This window comes from Dasypus novemcinctus, chromosome 3 (assembly GCF_030445035.2).
Source record: "Dasypus novemcinctus isolate mDasNov1 chromosome 3, mDasNov1.1.hap2, whole genome shotgun sequence".
Classification (NCBI taxonomy): Eukaryota; Metazoa; Chordata; class Mammalia; order Cingulata; family Dasypodidae; genus Dasypus; species Dasypus novemcinctus.
Genome location: NC_080675.1, coordinates 16,239,625 through 16,259,909, shown reverse-complemented (window position 1 = coordinate 16,259,909; position 20,285 = coordinate 16,239,625). Strand labels below are relative to the sequence as shown.

At 47.9% G+C, this 20,285-nt stretch overlaps 1 protein-coding gene across 3 annotated transcripts in view; it reads right to left on the bottom strand.

Moving 5' to 3' along the window:
- Positions 1-20,285, bottom strand: part of CCDC88C (coiled-coil domain containing 88C) — a 147,974-nt gene that overhangs the window by 8,013 nt on the left and 119,676 nt on the right. For 2 of the 3 annotated variants that reach the window (XM_058292422.1, XM_058292423.1), the window contains 6 exons: positions 18,378-18,523; positions 17,019-17,108; positions 15,458-15,696; positions 10,236-10,424; positions 5,522-5,590; positions 2,911-2,979 (listed from right to left, as the gene is read on the bottom strand). In XM_058292422.1, coding sequence (XP_058148405.1) covers positions 2,911-2,979; positions 5,522-5,590; positions 10,236-10,424; positions 15,458-15,696; positions 17,019-17,108; positions 18,378-18,523 — 802 coding nt within the window. Of the gene's footprint in view, positions 1-2,910; positions 2,980-5,521; positions 5,591-10,235; positions 10,425-12,277; positions 12,733-15,457; positions 15,697-17,018; positions 17,109-18,377; positions 18,524-20,285 lie in introns of those variants that run through there. The other variant, XR_011648280.1, reaches the window with a different exon arrangement.

The window sequence follows — 20,285 nt, the reverse complement described above, 5'->3', positions numbered from 1 at the left end:
AACAAATGTACTCTTAAAATGATTAAAATGAAGAAAAATATGTCTTCTATATTTGTTTTACATTCATGATCCTGAAAGATAACTGACTAAAGCAAAAATAGTAGAAATATACTATGGGTTTATATAAAAGTAAAAAGTACGACACAGCGAAAAGAGAGGGAGGAATTGGACATACACTGTTACAAGGTTCTTATTCTGTAAGTGAAGCTGTGAGATTGATCTCATTTGAAGACAGACTGTGATGAAAGATGTATATATTTGAGCCTTAGTGCATGTACCAAAAACAATCAGATTTTAGAGATGAAATGAAAATCATTAAAAAACCCAATTAAGGGGGAGCAGATGTAGCTCAGTGGTTGAATGCCTGCCCTCCATGTATGAGGTCCTGAGTTCAATCCCTATATCTCCTAAAAAAACCCACAAACACAACACCACCACCAAAACCCAATTAAGGGAAACGGATGTGGCTCAAGCAGTTTGGCTCCTGTCTACCATATAGGAGGGTCCAGGGTTTGATGCCCAGAGCCTCCTGGTGAAGGCAAGCTGGCCCCATGTGGCGAGCTGGCCCAAGTGGAGTGATGGCCCACATGGGGGTGCTGCCTTACGCAGGAGTGCCGCCCTGCGCAGGAGTGCCAGTCGACACAGATAGCTGGTGTGGCAAGATGATGCAACAAGAGATACAGAGGAGAGACAATGAGAAGAAGGAGCAGAACAGGGAGCTGAGGTGGCACAAGAGAATGATCACCTCTTCACCACTCCAAAGGTCCCAGGATTGGTTCCCAGAGCTGCCTAATGAGAATACAGGCAGACACTGAGGAACACACAGCGAATGGACACAAAAAGTGGACAACAGGGGTGGGAGTGGGGGAATAAATAAATAAATAAATACCAATTAATAATAAAGCAAGAAGAAACAAAAGAGAAAAGAAGTATTGAAAAAAACAGATGAACTAAATAGGAAATAAAGACATTATGGTAGATTTAAACACAATCACATAAATAATTACATTAAATGTAAATGGCCTAAAAATACCAATTAAAAGACAGCGATGATCAGATTGGATAAAAAAGCAAATTCCAACTATATATGTGAAATACAAGATATAAAGACACAAATTAAAAGGAAAAGGATGAAAAAGTATATGCCTGAAAACACTAATCAAAAAAAGCTGTAGTGGTAATATTAATAGCAGACAAATGACTTCAAAATAAGGAATGCTACCCAAGTATAATAAGTACCATTATGTAATAATAAAAGAGTCAAGTCACTAAGACAATCTTTCTTATTTATTTTCTTCCCTTCCCCTCCCCTGCTGTTTTTGTTGTCTGTGTCCATTCGCTGTGTGATCTTCTGTATCGATTTCTCTCTTTCTGTCTTGTCTTTTCATCTTTCTCCTCTAGGATTCACCGGAATTTGATCCTGGCGACCTCTGATGTGAAGAGAGTTTCCCTGTTAATTGTGCCACCTAAGTTCCTGGTCTCTGCTGCATTTCACCTTGACTCTCCCCTTCATCTCTCTTCTGTTGTGTCATTATGTTGCTGCACAACTCACTTGCGTGGGCACTGGCTCACTGTGTGGGAACTTGGCTTGCTGCATAGGCAGTTGGCTCACCATGTGGGCACTGGCTTGCCACGTGGACACTGGATCACCACGAGGACACTCAAGTGGGCACTCGGCTCACTGTGTGGGTACTGGCTCACCACGAGAACACTCACATGGGCAGTTGGCTTGCAACACAGGCACTTGGCTCACCACGTTGGTACTCACGTGGGCACTCAGCTTGCTCTGTGGGTACCCACATGGGCACTTGGCTCGCCACGCAGGCACTTGACTCGCCACGTGGGCCCTGGCTTGCCGCACAGGCACGGTTTTTCTTCTTCTTTTCACTAGGAGGCCCCAGGGATTGAACCTGGGTCCTCCCACATGGTAGGCAGAGGCTTTATCACTTGAGGCACATCTGCTTCCCAAGATGATATAATCTTAAGTGTGCATGTACCTAACAACAATATTTCATGAGACACAAAACAAAAACTGACAGGACTGTAAGAAGAAATAGAGAAATTACAATTATAGTAAAAGGCTTCCAGATTCTTCTCAGTAATCAACAGAATAGACAATAAATTTTAAGGACACAGGAGACCTTGAACAACATTCAACCAACAACATAAATGACATACAGAGAACAAGGACACATTCTCTTCCAGTACACAGGGAACACTCATTAAGACAGCCCGTATTCTGCGCCATAAACCAAACCTAAAAAAATTAAAATACCAAAATCTTCTGAATTATGTTCTCTGGCCCAATGGAATGTGATCAGAGAACTATTCCCATTCTATAAGAAACTGAGACTCAAAGAACTTGTGACTTGCCCATGTTCACAGAGTTGGTCAGCAGGAGAGAAAGAATTTGAACCCAAATCCATTCAAACTCCCTGGCCTGTGCTTGAAACCACATTATGTAGCCAATAAACTCATCATGATGCATTTGAGAAATCTATTAACGGTATTTTTTAAATTATAAAAATGAATCCACAGAAGTGGATGTGGCTCAAGCAACTGAGTTCCCACCTACCATATGGGAGGTCTTGGGTTCAGTTCCTGGTGTCTCCTAAAGATGAGCAAGACAGTGAGCTGACATGATGACTTGGAGCGGCAAGATGACGCAACAAGACACACAAGAAGGAAAAATAATGAGACACACAATGAAGCAGGGAGTGGAGGTGGCTCAAGTGGTTAGGTGCCTCCCTCTCACATGGGAGATCCTGGGATCAGTTCCCAGTGGCTAAAAGGAAGATGAGCATACAATGAACAGACAGCAAATGTAAACAATGAGGGGGTAGGGAGAAATTAGTAAATAGAATCCAGAGCCAAACTTCCAGTAAGTGCAGGGAAGGGAAATAGACTCACCTTTAAGATTAAGAGGTGAGCTGTTGCTGGATGTATTTCTACTGCTCTCTAAGCTACTGGGCCGGGATGCTGAAAGGAAATGGCAACATTTAAAGGGCTAATCATCAGGTGTGTCTTATATTAAAACCACCTAATCTGTGAAAAATTATGTCATAAAATGATTTTTATGCCAAAGTTAAGGCAAATGCCCTAGGAAGGAAAGAACTTTGGGACTCTCTGTATACTCCTCTGGGGAAGATCAGTTTCATCATCAGAGCGTTAGGCTTAACACACAGTAGGCTATCAAAAAATGCTAACTTTCGCTGTTTAACTGGTTTGATGGTTTGGCAGGTCTAGGGCTGTGGTTCAAGACAATTTTATTAACAAAGGGTATCTTATGTAGAACTCCAATATAGAAAGCAGACTAAAAAAAGGGAGGGGGGGGTTCTGCTCTGGATAAAGCACAGGTCAGGGCGGGAGTACAGGGAGAACAATGCCCACCTGCCCTCCCCTATTACTGCACATGTGAAAAATTCCTGCCTGGACCATGGCAGGACAGTGCAGCTTGGTGAGGGTGGAAGCTAGGAAGCCAAAGGCAAAGGCAGGTGAAGGGCTGCTGAGGGCAGTGTGTGCTCAAGTGCACATGTGTGTCAGAGAGTACACACACAGGGCAGCTCCACACAGCCCATCCAGGCTGCTCCCTCACGGTGCACTCAGGAGGTAATGGGGCACTTGCTTTTCCTGGTTATTTGCTATTCTTTGACTCCAAAATTTGCATCAAATTTACATCTGCTTCAAAAGGAAAAAAAATAATTATTTATTTGATCAAGTGCCAAGAGAAATCGGCCTCCTGGCTGCTGTGCTGGCTTGCGTGGGTGTGCCTGCGACAACTCTTGGAGTCAGAGGGCTGAGCACGGCACTATCCTGCTACAGACTCTTCGGGAAGGTAGAACCATCCCTGCAAAGGATGGGGATACTTCCAAGGCCTGTGAGGTCCATGTGTCCAGGACCAGTTCTCCTGCAGCACTTGGTGTCACGGCCCTTGCTAGCCTGCCCCATATCAGAGTATCATGTGAGCGAGTTACCTCTATTGCTGGAATGGGAACTCCTGGCAAGTAGGGGTTGTGTTTCAGTCATCTTTGCATCCCCCTCACACTAAGCTGGTGCTGGGTTGAGCTGTATTTAGGACCTGGAGAATCACCAGGAGATAACTTTCTTACTGTTCTCCCCAGGAAAGTGTGCTCGTGTTTACTGGGTAGCTACAGGGAATCCAGTCCCCGATGCTGGTGAGCTCTGCAAATAGCAGGCAAGTTAGCAAAGTGGTGATGAGTCAAAAAATAGTTGGTCTTCATGAACAGCATAAAAGCAGGTAAGTTCCCACTTTGAGAAAGGAGAAGAAACCAGCTGTGCACCTATCTCTTTAAAAACTAAATCAGCTTAACTGAAAAGCAACCGTGATACAAATCAATGGGACCCCAAGGTATCTTGGTTTATTCAAGTACTATACTGTAAATCCCCTTTCCTTTTTTCCCCCTTGATAAGAGAAGCTAAAGGAATCAGAATATTTATGAAGAAAAACTTTTGGTCAGCTGATTCATCATAAATCATGAATCACTATTCGGTGAGACCTAACTTGGTCATGCTGTCTGCTAGCATATGTGGCAGATTCCCCCGCTGTATCATCGTATGTCCAGTGTGAAGACAGAAGGGCGTGCTTGTGTCAAGCTGTTTCAAATCATAAGCCTGTCTTTACTCAGAGAAATTGTAAAGTTTTATATTTGTTAGAATGCATGTCAACGTTATAAAACTTTTTAAATGAAGGATGGGGTAGAAGATAATACTAGTTCCTACACTTACTGTTGAGTGAGCAACAAACTGAATTCAGTGTCAACATCTGGTGCTAATTTTAGAATGAATTATTTTCCTACCCTTTTAGTTTTTAAAAAAATCCTAATAACCCAGAGCAACCTTTAAATTTTGAGAAGGCTATTTCCCTTAAGCTGCAGAAATATACAATATACCTGAATCAAATGACAAGTGCTTCTAACAATTTCTAAGCCTAAATTCAACTTAGAGCTACTCTGTGCAACTGAGACCCAAGTGTACAGGGAGAAACCTTCTTGGAATGAATGATCCCAGTGTGGGTCACCAGAACTTCCTGGCAAACCCTGAGGGACCCTTTCAAGCAAGGGTGGTGAGGAGGTGGCAGTAAAGCAGCAGTATCTGCAAGCCTATCTTCTAGAAAAGAGGCGACGCTGATTTGGTGTTGTCCCAGAAAGCAGAAAAAGATAAACATGTGCAAACTATGAGGAAAATAAATTTGGCTCAATGTGAGAAGAGTTTTATAACAATCAGAGCTTCCAGCACTGGAACCCCTTGAGCGTGGCAAGTTTCCCGCCACTGGAGGCCTGTAAGCGGAAGCTACTTGATTCAGGGTGCTGGGGAGGGTGAGCAGAAAGGGCTTGTAGGAGCTTTGGGTCCCTCCATCCCCACCTCAACCGTAACTCGACCACATCCAATCACAGCCTGGCTTCAAGTCTTGTGGGCTTCCATGCAGACTGTGAAGGAAAAGCACTGCTAATAAAACACGTCTGCGCGCCCGGGCCGTAGGCACCACGGGCCGACCACTCACCGTACTGCCGGGGATTGGTGAGCTCGAGTTCCAAGGACGGCTCGCACAGGTTGTCGTCTGAATTAAAGCCTGTGGTGAAAACGAAGCCTGTGAGTCAGGGTTCTGAACATCCCCAGGGAGACCCCGGTCCTCGGCCAGGCAGGCAACCCACCCTCACCCAGCACTCGAGCGGGGGCCGTATCCGGCTCCTGGGGACGAGGTGGCGGCGTGTGGCTGGCGCTTCTGGACCGCACCTTGATCCCTCTCCTTACACTCCCGCCTCCCACCTCATTTAGCTTTTTCTATTTTTAAAAAACAACTTTTTCTCAAGTACAAAAAAAATAAAGAGAAAAAGGCAGCTCAACAAATTATGGAAGCATTCCTCCCAACAAGTTCTGCCCAGGCACTCTGATCTCATCTAATTCCAACTACTAACTCAGCTGTTCCTCTAGTGTTCAGAAAGATACACAGATGAACTCAAATTAAACCGCAGAGTCAAGGTCTGCTTATTAGGAAAAAAAAAAAAAGATGAGGAAAAATATGCTTAATCATATTCCCATCTCACAAAACCAAGCTCCATATATATTTTTTTACCTTTAGCAGTAATACAGTACCAACTTTGCTTTTATTACTAAAACATTACCATTACATTATGAACTATAGTCTAAAAATCACATTAGTTGTTTTTCCTATGAATCCCACGTTCTTAACACCTTGTAGAACACTCCTGTATATTACTAAGCAGAATCCTCACTGACTGCCACAATCATTGTTGCACGAGCCCAGGGTTGCCCTCCCGCCGTCCTCCACCCCCCATTCTCGTTGGTTTTAAGTCACACTTCTGCCTGTGCAATGCGGGGGACTCTGGAGAACAAGGGAGCGTTCTAAGGATAAGGTAGGAGGGGCTCCATATTTAGACCAGTTTCCTGGAGACTCAACGCCACCAAGGCTCCGGACCAGCAGGCCCTAGGCATCCAGCTGCCGCCCACCCACCGCCCTTTCCCTGAAAGCGCCGGCCTGGAGCCTGCTCACGTGTGCCAGGTTCTGTCCAACAGCAGACCCTGGGCCCCCTCCAAAACAACAAGAGCGTTCCCCCTTTGGAGATAATTATACGGCCACCGGCAGTGAACGTGTGATGCCTGGGGCGTGAGAACTGGGCTTCCAGGAAGTCCGGGTGGTGGAGCGCCGGGCTCCCGAGGCTGGCAGCCCCGGCGCGGGCCCTGCGGAGCGGGAGCGGCTTGCGGCGTTTCTAGGCTTCAGCTCTGGTTCAGGGACGAGATCCAGGCTGACAGCCCACCGCAAGCTTGAGGCGAGGGGGTGTCCTTAGCTCCTCCCCGAGGGCAGACAGGGCTTCTGCACCCCAGAGCCCAGGAGCCCGGCGCTGCCTCGGCTTTCCAGGCCCAGAGCAGGCCCGCCCCCGCCAGCCTGCTGCGCCAGGTCCAGGACACCAGCAGGAAGGGACGGAGGCTCCCAGGGCTAGTCAGGAAGGCTCTGATGTCCTGTGCCTAGCTAACTCATCTCCTCCCTGGTGACCTGGGCCACGTAAAACAACCCGGACGAGGTCATGGAGCTTGCCCGGGTGCTCCCTGAAGGCAGAGACCCTGTGCTTTCATTAAAGCCAAGTTGTACTTGCCCGTGGCTGTAAGAGTCCTGGGGGTGGTATTATGAAAAACCACCAACCCTTCTTGCTCTCCTCGGTTTCCAACACCCCAGGGCAACCACTTTCACCTCTCTTAGCTGTCTCTTTGGATATCTGTATCCAATCTGTAAATTGAGCATTCTCTGCTGTCTCCCTACTTCGACGAGGATTTAGCTCTTTCACCTGCCTGCATCTCTCTCTCTTGCTCGCTTTCTCCTTTCTCCACCTGCCCCCAGTACTGGTTAGATCAATATTCAGTGTTTGTGATCATGTAAACACTATTCACAGCTGGGGCCTGGTATATCATACAGCTTTTCCTTTCCTTCAAAATTTCATTTTCCCTAGACTTAACCATCCTGTTACTTTGTTTGCTTCGTTTTCTACATACTGATCCCCAACTCAAACCCACACTTTCCTCCTGCAGCAGGGATTCTACCGAATCCCTTTCCTGGAGAAGTGTTTCCTACAGCCTTCTATCTGCTACAATTAGGACTGGCAGACAATCATCCCAGGGATCTCCTTCACCTTCATCTTTTTTTTTTTTTTTAAAGATTTATTTATTTATTTCTCTTCCCTCCCCCCCAACCCTGGTTGTCTGTTCTCTGTGTCTATTTGCTGCATCTTCTTTGTCCGCTTCTGTTGTCAGTGGCACGGGAATCTGTGTTTTTTTGGTGCATCATCTTGTGTCATCTTGTTGTGTCAGCTCTCTGTGTGTGTGTCGCCATTCCCAGGCAGGCTGCACTTTCTTTCGCACTAGGCAGCTCTCCTTACAGGGCGCACTCCTTGCGCGTGGGGCTCCCCTATGCGGGGGACACCCCTTCAAGGCATGGCTTCACCTTCATCTGAGGGGCTCCTTTTGCTTTGATCAGGGGGAACCCTGGGTTTCCTGACTCATGTATCTTTGTTCGTTTGAACAGATGAGCTCATCTTCCAGCAGTTCTTGAGACTCTGCATGTCTAAAAAAATGTCTTTAGTTTGCCTTGATAGTTTGGTTGGGTATAAAATTCTAGATTTGAAATGAGATTTTTTTCTTAGAACTCAGGAAGTGTTCCTCCATTTTAGCATTAACAAGAAGCCTGAAGCTATTCTTATTCTTGATCCTCTTTTAAGATCTATTTTTTTCCCCCCACTTTACAACTTTCAGATTCTTTCTTGGTCTCTAGTGCTCTGAAGTTTCAGGATGACTGCCTTGGTGAGGCTGTCCACATTCAGTGTGCAGACATTTTTACAGCACCCTGTTTTAGTTTCTTGGGTGCAAGAGCTCTCTCATCTCTATTTTAGTGATGGGCATTTTAAAGTTTTCATCTGTGCTTAATGTCTGTTTACCCAGTTGCCTTTTGCATTGCTTTTGGTCTCTGCATCAGGCAGGGTGAAAAGAGAACCAAAAGGATAGTGTGTGTGTGGGGGGTGGGGGTGGGGGGTCCACAAGAGGCAGAGAGAGCAAATCTGTGAATTTTTAATAAAAATTAAAACATTTTAAAGAATTGGTTCAAGCAATTGTGGGGCTGGCAAGTATGAAAATCTGTAGGGCAAGCTGGCAATTCTGGCAAGAGTAGAGTTGTAGTCTTGAGTCTGAAAAAGTTGGATTTTGAAAGTAACCTTGTCGAAAACCCAGCCCTTCTCCAGTGGAGGCTGGAAGGCTAGAAACTCAGGCAAGAGTTGATTGTGTCGTGGAAGCAGAAACTCTTTCTGGAAACCTCTGTTTTCTGCTTGTAACTGACTGGATGAGGCCCACTCACATTATCAAGGCTGATCTCTTCTAAAAGCCAACTGACTACAGATGCTAATCCCATCTACAAAATACCTTCAAGGTAACTTTTAGGCCAGTGTTTGAACAGACAACTGGACATCGTGACCTAGCCAAGGTGACAGATAAAATTAACCACCAGTTTCCTTAGGGATTGGAGGCTCTGCTCAGGTGTGTGGGGGTCGTATAAATGTAAATCATCATGCTTAACAGTGACATACTGTACACACACTCAAACTTCCATGAGCCTTATTCAGCCGGCAAGCTCTGACAGCCATTCTGTTGGGAATCTCTTAGGCAAGCAAGATTCCTCAAAGAATATTTCAATCTCCTGTCGAGAGGTGTGGAGCCTGGCTACCAACATCCTGGGAGAAAAACTGAGGGAAAGAGAAGGGTGGGTGGGGGAGGGGTACACATGTCTATATTCAGTTTGTAAACTCTGATTCCTCTGCGTCTCGGTACAGCACACCTGCCTTCAACTGAGCTTACTAGATTTTTAATATATTTTTCATTTATTTCTCTCCCCTTTCCCCCCGTTGTCTGCTGTGTCCATTCGCTGTGTGTTCTTTTGTGTCCACTTGTATTCTTGTCAGGGGCACTGGGAAACTGCATCTCTTTTTTGTTGTGTCATCTTGCTGCATCAGCTCTCCGTGTCTGCAGCGCTACTACTGGGCAGGCTGCACCTTTCTCACATGGGGCGGCTCTCCTTATGGGGTGTACTCCTTGCGCGTGGGGCTCTCCTATGCGGGGGACACTGCTGCGTGGCACAGCACTCCTTGCGTGCATCAGCACCGCGCGTGGGCCAGTTCATCACACGGACCAGGAGGCCCTGGGTTTGAACCCTGGACCTCCCATTCATGGTGGGTGAATGCTCTATCAGTTGAACCAAATACACTTCTCCAACTGAGCTTACCGACCTGCGCTTCAGAGACCCTCTAATTTGCCCTCTCTGGAGACTAAACTTCCAGCTCTACCAAGGCAGGGTGGAGGCAGTTGCCTAATTTCAAGTCCAAATTCTGGTTGATGGCCTGACCTTCACCTCACTTCTGAAGCCAGGTGATGGCCACCAATTCCTGAACATTTGGTGGTACTTGAGCCTTTTCCCGTCACTAGCTTAGGAACAGGCCTCCAGACGGTTAAGTTTCTCATCCAAGTCACAGAGTATGAGTAGAGCTGAGACAGGAACCGATGTCTGTGGGATGCCAAAGCCTGTCAACAGCTGAACCTCCTCTCAGCCTCAGAGGGAGAGAGACCCCCTCCTGCCTCCGAGCTGGGTGCTTTAGAAAGAATCATGGGCCCCAGCAGCTCATCCCTGTTCCTCGCTGGCTCTGGAGGGACCTGTGACTCACCTTTGGCATGGCCTGGGTGTCGGGAGAGAGGGGTGGAGCTGGAAGGGACTGCGGCGATGGCTGAGGCAGAACAGGTCCGGGAGCCCAGCTCCGCAGGCCGGGACCTCATGGCTGGGTCGGCAGAGGCATCTGTGCGGTTGAGGCTGCCTCCGGGAAAGGACCCTCGCTTTGGTTTTAGATCCCCAGGCCCTGGGGTAGAAAAGGACACAGAGAAATGAGGCTGCGAGATCCTGTGCCAAGGCTGGGCTACCACAGCAGGGCCTGGAAGCGGCGACAGAAGGGCACACAGACCACAGGGACAAAAGCTGGGCCGCGGTGCCTCCCGGGCTGTGGCTTAGGCAGGATGGGGCCTGGCCAGAGGCCTGTGTTGGGGGGCCCCACAGGGCTGGCTCAGGCTTTAATGATGGGGTCACACTGAGAGCCAAGAAAGGCTGGGAGAAAAGAAAGGGCAAGCAAAATATTGGTAGAAGTCCAAAATATTAGCCATATGGCATGCCTCCTAGGAAACACTAACTCAAATCCCTAATATAAAAAGGGTCTGAAAAATGTCTGCTCAGGACCACTGTGGACCTCTAGCCAAGGCTCTCAACGTCCAGGATGTGCATCTTGCCAGCTGGCCTCACTTATGACTTGAAAAAGAAATGTATTACTAGCTGAACAGTATCTTTTAAAACCAATGACTCAGTCTCTGCATGGTGAGAATGATTACGCGATGACTTTTCCTTTAAGACTTGTGCTTCTCTGCAAACTCTGCATTTTCTACCATGAGCATGTACTTTTGTCAAAATTAAATGAAATTGCATTAAAAAAACACAATAAAACAACAAAAAACAAAACAACTGCCCAGTTGGAAAAGGAATGGGCTCTCCAAATATGATATCAAAATTAATAGTGGGGAAAAAAACAAAATTAATAGCGGACCAAGGATTTTGCGAAACATCCCATCCTAGGCACCCCAAAGGCTGCGGACCCAGAGACACGACTCACTGTCACGATTTCAGCCCCTTAACACGACTCTTTGAGTCCAGCCACTCAAAAGTCTGGGCTCGAGTTACAGGTTCAAGTGCCTGGATTGATTTGAAATCAAGGCAAAATTTGGATTCTGAAAGATGACCTTGATGAGAAGCAAGATTCAAGTCTGGTGGAATGAGTCTGGACAGACGATCTGATGGGGAAGTTACATGAAGCCCAGTGGAGGGAAGGCAGGCATGAGCGAACAATTAGCATGAATGGCAAAGAAACAGCACAACTCCCAACAGCATGCTCGGGAGACAGAGGTCGGGGGCACCAGGCACCGGGGCAGCCCAGGGTGCCCTGAGTGGGATGCGGGAGACCAAGTGGGTGGCACGTCCACTGACTTCAGCATTTCAGTGGTTCTGAATTTGTTTGTATGGTTACCTGGCTTGCATGGTGAAACTGGTTTTCCATTTACAGTAATGACACCATCTTCCCTTTCAGAATCAAGTTAAGTGAAAACCATAAGACAGCTTAGGGGAAATATGTAGGTAATCAGACAGGCAGTATTAGGATATGGCAAAAGCCGTGAAGATGGTGTAAGAGTGGCTGAAGATGGGAAGTACTGCAGTAGCTAAAGGCCTCTGCTGACCTGTGACCCCCCGTTGAGGTGCCACTGTGTGCTGATAACCTTTCTGTCCGTTCCTGTTTTAACTTCAGCATCCAAGATGTCAGAGAGCTAGAGCAGAGTCATAAAACTTCATTCTGGGCCAGACTGTGGCTCGGCCAAATCAATCCGATTTTTCGAAATGCTTGAATGGAGCAATAAATTCTTCAAAGCATAGAATGCCTCTAAAAGGGGCCTTATTAGCAAAAGCCAACAATTCAGGGCTCTGACAAAGCAAGAGGAGAGAAGGGCAGCAGTTTTAAATTCAGCTGCTTGAAAACGTCTTAAAATAAATCTCACATGACAGAGGCTGCGTGCTGGAGGAAGCAGAGCGACAAGGACCAGTCTGGCTCCACGCACGGGCGTGACGCAAGCCTGCAGGCACGAGAGCGAGGCAGCAGCACGCAGCCACGGCACTTACTTAGCACGGGCATCCCGGCCCACGGCGCACACACGCGTGTGCACATAGGTCCTGAGGCTCCCCTGACGCTGGGCTGCTCTGAAGACACGGTCCAGAGAGAGGGACAGCCCATCTTCTATTTTGAAATCAGAATCCACGCTGGCTACTTAAGGCTTGGCTTGGAATTGGGGTCAGGAGCAGGGGTCCACTAAGGTCATCTGGCCTTTAGGTACTGTTTTGGTTTGTCTGACTGTTTTGAATTTCAGAAATGGAGGATACACGATGAAGACACATGGTAAAGGAAAGGGATTAGAAATCTCCGATTGCTGAGAAAGAGAGAGGCTCGTTAGGAGAGGATGGGATGTCGGAGGAGGACCAAAATCGCAGGCGTTTAGAGAGAGCCGGGTGGGTGGTGGGAGACTTGTCTTTGTCCTTGCTTTTGCTTCTCAAAAAGGGACTCTTTTTGCGCTGAGATGCTAAATTGTCATCACCAGAATAACCCGGAAGAGAAAGGAGAAAAAAAAAACACAGCAAATAAATGAAATGAATAGCAACAAATGAATTTCAATCAGCTAAATATACTCAGTAAATGAAAATATGAAAGACAAAAACAACACCCAATACGGGAACCAGAATTGGGGTATGGGGAGTCCTTTATGCTCTGACTCAATCTAATTAATTCAGTGGCATCTTAATGCCAATGCTTTACTTACTCAGCACCTGGAGAGAATTCTGTGTTGCCCAAGGAGCTGATGGTTTAGACTACTTTTCAATTTCAATGTGCTAAACGATTAAAGAACAATGTTTATTATTCTAGGGCCTGTCTTCTCTTACTCATCCATTTTATTTTATCTTATTTTATTTTTATAGGAGGTACCGGGTATTGAACCTGGGACCTCATACAGGGGAAACAGGCACTCAACCACTGAGCCACATCTACTCCACAATAAGTGTTGGTTTTTTCTTTTGTTTGTTTGTTTTTTAGGAGGTACCATGGATTGAACCTGGGACCTCGTACATGGGAAGCAGGCGCTCAATGACTTGAGCTATATCTGCTCTCCGCTCATCCATTTTAATGACAGGGTCCCTGACAATTCAACTCACCTATTCTTGTTCAAAAACCCTGGAAACACTTTATGGTGGGTTTCTGTTCCTCTGTAATGAAAGTCTCCCTTAAGTTTTCACTAATCATTTTCATACCTCTAAACTAACTTCTTTTGGCAAATGAGTTACAAAGTGATTAAAATACCTTTCTCATACCAAAAAACCCCTGGACACCAAGAACCATAATTTCCTTTGAGACTGACTATGCATCCTCTACCCCATCCTACGTTCTTGCTCTTTTAAATTATAGTCTTATGAAAGCAGAAGTCTGGTCTAACTTCCTCGCATTAAAAAAATGATTTAACCAATTTCCAACTCTTAGGATTAAAGATGCCCCTAGATCCTCTATTAGTTCTTGGCTCGCAGCGCCACCTGCTGGCTGTGGCTCACGCCACAGACTGAGGACCTGCTTGGTCGATGCGGCGTCCCTGAGGCCAGCCCAGGGCTGAGCTCTGAGCAGCAGCTCAAGCAGGCGTGTCCGGCCAGCACCTTTGGGCTCCAAAGTGCATGTAGCGCTTCAGAGCTGAGGCTCCAGAGTCTCAGAGCCGTGTTCGGATCCCAATTCTGCCGAGTACGTCAGCAAGTGGAGCCCCGCTTTTTCAGCTCTTTTTAAAAAGGTGTTAATAATCACGCCCGTCTCACAGGGCAGTTAGAACGAAATGAGATGGACAGAGCCTGTAAAGAAGTTAAGGGTGCCAGGCTGGGAGCATGCGCAATAGGTGCTCAACGAATGGGTGCTGGTGACAGCAAAGGCTACTAACCGGTGCAGCCAGGGAGCAACTAACAGTCAAGGAATTTTTTTTTTCTCCGACCTTTCCCTAATTCATTTAAGCTAATAATGGTTAATTAATTCAACTTAAAGAATAAAATAAGTTTAGATAGCATATATTAAAAAATTCAACAAAAGCCAAGATGAAAGCCTGAGGCAACAGAGCCTCTCTGAGCAAAAGCAAAGGTTGAGTTTCATTATCATTGACCTGGATATGAACCTTTTACTTAAACCATTCCCCCATAAAGAACAGGAGTGCAAACATTAGTCCCCCAAAGTGCACGTGTGTGCATGTATTTTTCCCCGTATCCGGCAGTGATGAGGTGGGGGTGAGGGGGACCCCGCAGGCTTGTGCACAGCCACACGCCGAAGGCGGCCTGGCGCTGGACAAGGAGCCCGGGTCTCCCGCACAGCCCTGATCTTCAGGAAGTCCAGGCGTCCTTCGTAAAAACAATCAGCCTGCACGCCTGGCAGCAGGAACCCACAAATGATACTTAAAAGTAAATTTTCAAATTGAACCCTGTCTGGGCTAACTACTAGGTTTAATCAATGCTAAGTCGCACATCCCTCCCATCCCTAACATCTCGGAAACCCAGCTGCACCTTGGCCAGGTGGCAACTGTGACAAAATTGCCACTGGCACACTGATTTCTTTTGCTTGTGTTTTCCTTTTATGTGTATGTACAAAAACTTGTTTTATCAAGTCTTTTAGAAGGGCGCTTTCAACAAGAGCATAATAAGAATTCAAAGGGCTAAAGCGCTGCAGCGTCTAATTGTCAGCACTTTTACTCTCAGGGGCGTATAAGGTGTGTGTGCGCCTTGTAACCGACGGCCTCTTAAGAGCTGATAAAAGATGGGATAGACACCTAGATCGTGCTCTTGTTTCAGAAACTCTGGCGGACTCAAAATGACAGCTCCAAGTGCAAAGAAAACCTAACTGCCTTTCAAAGCGATGAAAGATTCGAACCACGCGAGGACTTTTTGACGATCTCGTATGCAAAGAAAACGTGGCTCTCCTGACGGAAAGAGCTCACTATAGAGTCTGGACACACACGAGGGAGCCCAAAAAAGGTACACTACTGCCCTTGTCTCTAGCGCCTGCGAGGGTGTCAGCTTTGGATGTGCAAATACCTACTACAGCCTACGTGAGGAGCGACGGGTCTTGTTCTAAAATGAAATCATTGTTAAGAGCAAAATTGCACGGATTTCTATTGTTCACTTGGCTAACAACACCTCTAAGGAGGAGGCACACTCGCGTGTGCTCACACCTATGTCCTCAGGCACATGCACACCTGCCCGCCGAGTGGCGGTCAGGTGGGCCGCTCCTACCTTTGCCCGCGGGCCCGTTGTGGGCGTCGCGCTCTTCAGCGCAGCTTGGCCCTGGGGGGATGGTCTCAGGGTTCTCTGGCTGCGACCTGAGGGACTGAGAGGGTGACGGCGAGGCGGGGTCAGAGCCCTCCGGCTGCCAGCCAGGGCTGTCTGCGGGCGACTTCAGCCGTTCTCGCGCGCCATCTTTCTTTGGTTTGATGAGTTTGACTAAGGCTCTGGCTCCAATCCAGTGGTTCTTCCTAGTTAGGAGGAGGTAATGAGGGACACCATCACCATCTCACGCAGCGCAGCAGGGTTCCCTCGCAAAGGCCGGGGAGCTGGGCCTTTAACTTGGGGTTCAGACCTGACAGCACTCACTGCCATCACCACGATCATCCGATTTGGGGCTCTGGGGCTGGAACGGCATTCTCGGTGAGCATGAGTCGGGGACAGTGAAGGTGTGCCCAGTGGCGGAAACTCACGTTATTCTCTTAGGAAAACAAGGGAATGCCAAGGAAAGCAGAGTCTGCTCTACCTGTGTGCAGGGTTTCTATCCAAGTGCCATTTTCAGGAACAGGGTCACAGACCGTCTCATTTCCTGCTAAAGTTAATAAGTAAAATAAACTGGCATTCTCTGAACGCTCCCTGGAGTTGAGTAATATGACCAAGGAGGAAGAGGGTTGTTTGCATGAAAAGCAGTGAATTGTAAGGGTAAGTGATAGAGCTGCAGCGAGCTGAAAGATGAAGCCTTTTGACGCCCCAGACTCACACCTGCGTTAGGATCCTGACCCTGAGACTAAACAACTCTCTGTCTTCACACGAATCATCAAACCTTCTGGGGCCTCAATTTCCTCATCTGTCAAAGGGAAGGTGGAGACTGCAGTTCTGAAGGGCTACAGTCCTGGGATTTCAGCAGAGAGACCATGAGAATCACGGTGCTTTCTGACTTGAAGCCTGGGCTGGGACAGTGCAACGAGGGTGAAGACCTACATGAGGGGGACTCCTGGGGCTTGGGTCCCGGGGAGGCGCTGCTGGACAGAGCTGGCCCCACAACACCGTGGCGGCCGTGCCCTGCAGAAGAGGATGTGCTTGTGGAGCTGCCCTGGGGTTCAGGGGATCGAGAGTGCCTTACGTGAGGTCACGAGGTCCCCATGTTTGGAGACCCTTTCCCATGTGGGTGCTGCTCCGCTGTCCTCACCATGCGTCCTTCCCCCCACAAGAAGCCGGTGGCCCACATTGTGTGGCACCTCACAACAAAAACCCGACAAGGCGGCTCTCCATCCTGCTGATGGCCCCAGACTCCGCACCCTCAAGGGGGCTCGCGGCCAAGTTTGGCCTGTGTCCCTTTGGGGTCAGGTAGCACTTGCCCTCCCTCGCAGGACAAGCTGGAGAACGGAGGGCGGGGCTGAGGGACGCTTGGACAGTCTGATTCTGGAGGGGTCGACATGCAGAGACCACGCCCCGCAGTGGACAGGAGGGGCTGCCATCGGCTCTGCTCTGCAAGGCCCCGACCTCACTCCACGTGCGAGAAAGGGAGCAAGTTTGTTCGACTTTCAAGGCACTGAAACGTCAATCGACTCACTTCTTTGGAGCAGGATCATAGAACTTGTACTGATCCATGATTTTTTCTTCCAGTTTCTCCTTATGTCGCCGTAAGGCATTTAGCTTGTCTCTGTGAACAGAGGGGAAAGAAAAGAACCAAACGAAACTCAGAAGGGGCTGGCCTCAAGAATTTCTCTGCCAACGCAGCACGGCACGTGGACTTGCTGGGGCCTGAGGTTTGGAATCCAGTCGTGATGGTGTTGACTGCAAGTGTGAACGGAAGCCCTGGAGATGGGTCCAGGGAGCCCTCCTCCCTTGAGGGCACTTACTAACGCGCCCAGGATCTGGCTCAAAGGGAACTTACGGGGCGAGACCTTGAGTCATCTGCAAACTCCAGCCTAGACCCCCTGGGACTCTCGGGACGTCAGGCACACCGGGGGCCAGATGCGGCAGGGCTGCTCCTGGGGGTGCCCGATGCTGTCCGGGGGGCAGGCGTGTGCTATCACTCACTCTCACGTGGTGGAGGGCTAGTCAAGCACCAGGGCATGGAGCGGTGAAACCACCCCGGACGCAGCCTGGGTGACTCAACTCCCAAGCCACGAAGGTCCTTCCTCTCGACCGCTTTCCTAAGCGGCCGGACGCTCCCGAGGAATCCTAGGTCTTTAGCCTGCACAACGGAGCACCAGCCCCCTCCAGCGCCTGCACGCTCCCTGCTCCTGAGACTAACCAGCACTGCGACCACCACCTCCAGGCCCCTCCGCCCCACGTCCAGCTCCCGCCCCCCTTCCTCCAGGCTGCTGCGTGTGGCTCCTCAGTGTCTGCCCAGCACTGGGCACCTCCAGTTGCATCTTATCACCTCGACCGGTTCTACGCTACCAGGGAAATAGCTCTCTTCCCCTCGCAGGGCCCACGCCAAAGCTGGCACTCCATAAACACCTGCTGAGCGGGGCCTGCTGCGCTGCGCATCAGAGATCGCTCGCCGGGCAATCTGGAGGAAAGGGTCAGGAGTAAGGCACGTAGTCTCATTTTGACTTCTTGCCCTGAGATGCGTCTCCTCAGCACCATCATATTGTTAGGAGTAAACATAACTCCAAACACAGATGCAGCCCAGAGGCTTTTGGTGGCAGACGGCGCCTTTGGAAGACAAACAAGGACAACCGCTCCCTCCAGAAATCTAAGAACATTCCAGGAAACCAAGAGAAGCAGGAGCGGGCAGTCTGGTCTGTCCCCTTGCCCCCAGGATGTCACTAGCTCCAGGGCTGTGCTTTGCCAGAACGCCACGGCCTCGCACGGGGCAGGGGAAGCAGGACTCCCACGGGCGGCGGACCTGTGGCTGTGATAAGCCGCGGGAGAGGGGCCCCGGGTGCTGCCACGCGCCCCGTTGGAGGCCAGTGCTTACATGTACTGCTTCTGCTCCTCGTGGTACTGCTCCTTGCTCTCCAGGTTCTGCTCGAGCAGCATCTGGTTCTGCTGGCTCAACAGCTGGATCTGGCTCAAGAGGTGATGATTTTCTTCCTCCAAGTTTCCCTTGAGACGGGAGAGCAGCTAGAACACAGACCAATAGTGTTTCAAAGGCCACGCGGACCTGAGCATCCGCGGCTGGGAGCCCAACTTCCAGGAGAAGGAGGTGGCCACGGGCCCAGAGACATTCATCTCGGTATCGTCCACCCAAGAGAAAACTCAGAAAGTACCACAACTGCCAGTAGCCCGGGGCAGGCCGACCTCTCTCTGGGATGGGAGCCACTGGCCACTTAAAACGCAGCCAGGGCAAATCGAGATGAGCGGTTCAGTGCAAAATATACAGATTCTGAAGACTCAGTCCAAAAAAAAAAAATCATAATAATTTTATACCCATTACATGTTGAAATGAACAATATTTTGGATATATTGGTTAAATAAAACCTATCACCAAAGTTAATTTTACCTGCTCCTTTCATTTTTTAATAGGACTACTAGTAAAGTTTAAATTAGGTATGCGGCTGGCATATATTTGTTGGACAGCTTTGCTCTAGAACAGGAGTCGGCAAACTTCTGTCGTGGGCCAGACAGTAAATGTTTTAGGCTTTCCCAGTCCTTTGATCACTCTCACAGCTTCTCACCTCTGCCCCTGGAGAGCTAATGCAGCCAGAGACAACATGCAACCCAACAGGCATAGCTGTGTTCCAATAAAATTTCATTTATGGACACCAAAGTTGGAGCTCATATAATTTTCACCTTTTGATTTTTTCCCCCCAAACACTAAAAACTGTAAAAACCATTCTTGGTTTGTAGGTTGTATAAAAATAGGTCCCACAGGTTAGATTTGGCTGACAGGCTGAAGTTTGTTCACTCCTATTCTAGAACATCAACATGGTGTGCAGAAAAACCACAGGCTTTGGATTCAGAGTGACTGGGTTCAAGTCCACGGTTTACGAGGAACACGGAGGGCTACCCCGGCTCAAGGCGGATTGTGAGGATGGAATGAAATGACACATCTGGGCACACAGCATGTGGGTAGATGGTGTCCCTTCTTCCTCTTCACTCCACTAGAAATCGTATTTTAGACTTAACGTTAAGGGAAAAAACAAAATTCTACATATCCTGAAAATAATCATTAGTTTATCTATATACAAGGAGAAGAACTAGGAGAGAAAAAAAGGTGGCGGAACTGCAAGTGATTCGTTTTCCATTAAAATCTTTTCCATTACAGTTGTTGCAATATTGTTAGGCAATAAATATCATAATAAAGGTGCTGATTTTCACAGTTTGGGAGTAAAGCACATCACGAACATAACAAGTCAGCTGTCTGCAGGGTTGAAAAAATATCCTTGACTCTAGAGTATAGGTTACTAGGAAATAGAACGTAAGTTGAGAATGGGAGCTAATGCTCAACATAAGTAAACTTTTTAAAAAGGTTATTGTAAGGGTGTGAAAATGAGTTGATGGTAACATATTATTGTGAATTTAACTACCTAGTGATTTATAAATGAGACTGTGGCTGAAGGGCAGTCTATGGACATAAATGTCAATTAAAAGGAAACTAGAGAACAATTTAGGGTATTTGGAACAATGATACTATTGTGATGAAGATTGTAGTTAATAGTATAAATATAAAAACGTTCTTTTACAAAATGCTAAGAAGATGGTGATACACAGAAAAATTACAACTAATACAACTTATGGACAAAATTAACAGTAATACTGTAATATTTTTGCAGCAATGGCCTAGAAGATATTAGATCAATTCTAAGGGACAACAATGGGGGTAGGAGTCTAAGGGGGTATGGGGTTTTCTTTCGGAGTAGTGGAATGTTCTAAAATTGACTGA